This window comes from Dendropsophus ebraccatus, chromosome 1 (genome assembly GCF_027789765.1).
Source record: "Dendropsophus ebraccatus isolate aDenEbr1 chromosome 1, aDenEbr1.pat, whole genome shotgun sequence".
Lineage (NCBI taxonomy): Eukaryota > Metazoa > Chordata > Amphibia > Anura > Hylidae > Dendropsophus > Dendropsophus ebraccatus.
The window spans coordinates 210,257,426-210,261,253 of NC_091454.1; the positions used below are offsets into that span (position 1 = coordinate 210,257,426).

At 44.3% G+C, this 3,828-nt stretch overlaps 1 protein-coding gene across 1 annotated transcript in view; it reads left to right on the top strand.

Moving 5' to 3' along the window:
• The window catches only part of PPAN (peter pan homolog), a 13,527-nt gene extending 11,454 nt beyond the window's left edge, over nt 1-2,073 (top strand). Inside the window, exons 10-12 of the mRNA XM_069946346.1 lie at nt 267-396; nt 1,048-1,208; nt 1,477-2,073. Coding sequence (XP_069802447.1) covers nt 267-396; nt 1,048-1,208; nt 1,477-1,976 — 791 coding nt within the window. The 3' untranslated portion in view covers nt 1,977-2,073. The remainder of the gene's footprint in view (nt 1-266; nt 397-1,047; nt 1,209-1,476) is intronic.
• Nucleotides 2,074-3,828: the final 1,755 nt, after the last annotated feature.

The window sequence follows — 3,828 nt, forward strand, 5'->3', positions numbered from 1 at the left end:
GCGCACATTACTGCCAGTCTGGGCGTCTGATCATATGTCACTACTTTGGGTCCTGTGGTTGCCAGAATAAAGGAAGTTTATAGTAAATGGAAAACAGGCCCTAGAGCCAAATGGGAGGAGCTTAGAGCTCCACCGGGTAATGTTCACACACACAATGACACTGAGATGGCAGCTTGTTGTCGGGTGCCATCCATCATGGATGCCGCAGCTTCCTTGTCTATTCACCATGGCCGCCTTGTCTACAGTTTCCCTTTTTCTCATTTCAGTCCAGAAGACGGAGGAGGAGATCAAGGCCATGTTAGATCGTAGAGAGAAGAAGCTGAAACAGAAGAGCGAGAGGAAGAAAAAACAGGAGCAGGACGTGCAGCGCAAGAAGGAGATGAAAGACGAGAATAAGTGAGTGTGAGCAGTGGGCTTCATCCCCCATGTCCTACGGTGGGGGCCTCTCTATTCATAGCCTCCACACCTACTTGTTGGATCTGTAGGCATCATATTTCCCTGTTCGGGGAATTGGGAAATATTGGACCCCATATACCTTTGCCATTCAGCCAACACAACAGGCCATGTGTCTGAGAAGAAATGATCCTGCATGTGACCCCCCCAAAGCTGTCACAGTCCTCTATTGCAGCACCATTTTTTGTTGTTTCTATCAACCCTATAGACATTGATTGGGGCAGCACTGTATAAACTCCTCCCCACCGCAGTTATGCAGAGAGGAGAAAGAGAGGACTTGGGAACCCCAATCTATTGACCATAGGGCCACAGTGATCAGACATTTACTACCCATTCACTCATGTGGCTTTTATCTTAAAGAGCTCACACACATGCCCCTTTAGTCTATAGGACCATCAGAAAAGCTTGTATTTTGCTCCAGTCTCCTATGTCTTTCCTTACTATGGATGACTGGCTGACATCAATAAGAATGTATGTGAAATGTTGGTGCACCAGCATGTACGGATGACACCCATGGGATGGACAGCCCCTTTAAACCTTTATCCTATCACCTGACCAGTATATAAACCCCGACACTTGTTACTTCACTCCCAGGAAGCGCAGTTTGGCAGGAATGAAAAGAAAGCAACCAGAAGATGAAGAAGACGATGAAGTGGAGGACCCCGGGGCTTCTGGTGAACAAAACCCTGCGGATGTGTCAGATGATGATGATGCAGAATATTACAGACAGGCCGTCGGGGAGGAACCAGATAAAGGTACGGCTTCTATAGGGCTGTATGGTAGGGCACAGTAATGCAGGTCTAATGTATGAACCAGACTAGAGAGCCATTACGGATGAGCTTCTCCCACCCTACAGGGATGGAGGGAATGTGTAATGTATATGGGCAGCCTACCGGCATCATCTCTGTCCTCTCTTCTCTGGGCCCAGTGTAACCTTACATGATGGTCCATAGGGATGGGCCACATAAAGCTCCAGGATAGATACAGTGTTCATGACTCTTCCTTTCTTCTTCCCTCTCGCAGATCTGTTCCTTCATGGCAGAAGAGGAAAGTCAGCACCAAGACACAGATCCGGACCTCCTCAGAAGAAGTTTAAAAAATCTAAAGGCCCTGTGAATCAGAAGGAGGCGTCCTCGTCCTCCAGCGGACATCAAAACAAATTCTCCCCACACAAAGGACCTAAGACCCCCAAAGGACAATCCCCCCGTCCTGGTAATAAAAAGGGACAATCCCCCCGTCCTGGTAATAAACTGGGACAATCCCCCCGTCCTGGTAATAAACTGGGACAATCCCCCCGTCCTGGTAATAAAAAGGGACAGAAATCTTTTAGGAACCCTGATGGCCGATCCCCAAATAAACGCCCCATTGGTAAGGGGAAGAAGCCGCACCAGATGGGATCTAAGAAGCCGGGAGCATTCAATTCCAGAGATGCAAAGAGGGGGAAGAAGGGCAAGTTTACTGGAGGACATAAAACTGGGGGTCCGAAGGGGAAAGCCTTCAAACATAAGAAAAAGTCATCATGAGAGACGCCCCCCGTACGTCTCCTGTAAATACTGTATGTGTGATGCTGCTTTATACCAGGATGCCTTCAAATAAAATAATTTCCTCTCATTTTACCATCCTACTTGCCGACATTCCCTGATCTGGACCTTGAATGGACAGAATATACTACTGTTGGGTGGTAGGATAACAAGCAGATATGGTAATACCCCTTTAAGAGAAGTAGGGAAAGGGGAACTATAATGGCAAAATTATTGCAAGTGTTTCACTGTAAATAGGAATGTATGTGGCTTTTGAGACTGCACATAGGCTGTGTTTGGTGTTACAGCATTGTCTAGAATGGGGGTTAGCTGCAATACCAGGCTCAGCCTATGGACAAGGGTGGCAGTGTTATGGATGTGGAGGGGCATTTTCCTTTTAGTTTTTGAGCTTCCTGCAGTAATGATCCATTTACCCGCAATGTCTTGTTTTCACATATAGCATGGGCTTGGAGATGAGATGTACAACACTGCTCTACAGTTTAGTTATGAAATCGTATGTTCAAAATATTTCTTTGTAGGAGCTGTTCTGAGGATGAGACCGCCAGGAGTGCAGCATTCAGCTAAGCGCCCTCAGAATACATATATCAATCACACCAGTCTCCGAGCTGAGCTGCCAACCTTCCTTATAGTGACTAGTGGGGGTTGAAGCACCCAGTCTCTTACCGATCAAAATTGAGTATTTTAAATTTTACATTAGGTACCTCCCTAATGGCTCCTTGTCCACCATGGTACATGCAGATATTTATAAAAACAAACTTTTGGACACCCTTTTCAAATGTAATCATTGCCATGCCGTAAGCTTGGTTCTGATACCATATCTAGGCAGTCAGATTTGTTCTGTTACCATATCCATGATGTAAGCAATGCTTTAATATTTTACCTAGGGTAAGAAGCTTGGTTCTCGTACAATATCTATGCTGTAAGCTTTATCCTGGTACCATATCTGTGCTGTAAGCTTTATCCTGGTACCATATATGTGCTGTAAGCATTATTCTGCTACCATATCTATGCTGGGAGCTTTATTCTGGTGCATTATTTATGCTGGAAGCGTTATTATGGTACCATATCTATACTGGAAGCGTTATTCTGGTACCATATCTATGCTGGAAGCTTTATTCTTTTACCATATCTGTGCTGTAAGCTTTATTCTGGTACCATATCTATGCTGGGAGCATTATTCTGGTACCATATCTGTGCTGTAAGCTTTACTCTGGTACCATATATATGCTGGGAGCTTTATACTGGTACATTATCTATGATAGAAGCTTTATTCTGGTACCATATCTATGCTGGAAGCTTTATTCTGGTACCATATCTATGCTGGAAGCGTTATTCTGGTAATATATCTATGCTGGGAGCTTTATTCTGGTATCATATCTGTGCGTGAAGCATTTTTCTGGTACCATACCTATGCTGGAAGTGTTATTCTAGTACCATACCTATGCTGAAAGCTTTATTCTGGTACTGTATGTGGACACTGTGCTTGGTTTTGTTACTTTATCTATAGTTATAATTCTGGAATTGTACCAGATCAGTAGGCTTGGCTCAGTTTTCCTACCTTACACTTTCACCACTTCATGGGGTAAAGTTGACATCTCCCAGAATGCAAATCACTGAAACTTTGTGCAGAAACTAAACACTCTGGGAATACTGGAGGATTTAGTTTCTAAGGTTGAATTATGAAGGGCAGCTCTGTAGTATAGAGATGCTTGAACGTTAGAATCAGTACAGTAATGTATCTTATTTATGAGGCCATAAATTCCATGGTGGGTTAGGAAATGTTGCAGTAGGGTGTAAGCTTGTGGATTTCCTGTGTATCTGGTATAGGAGAGGT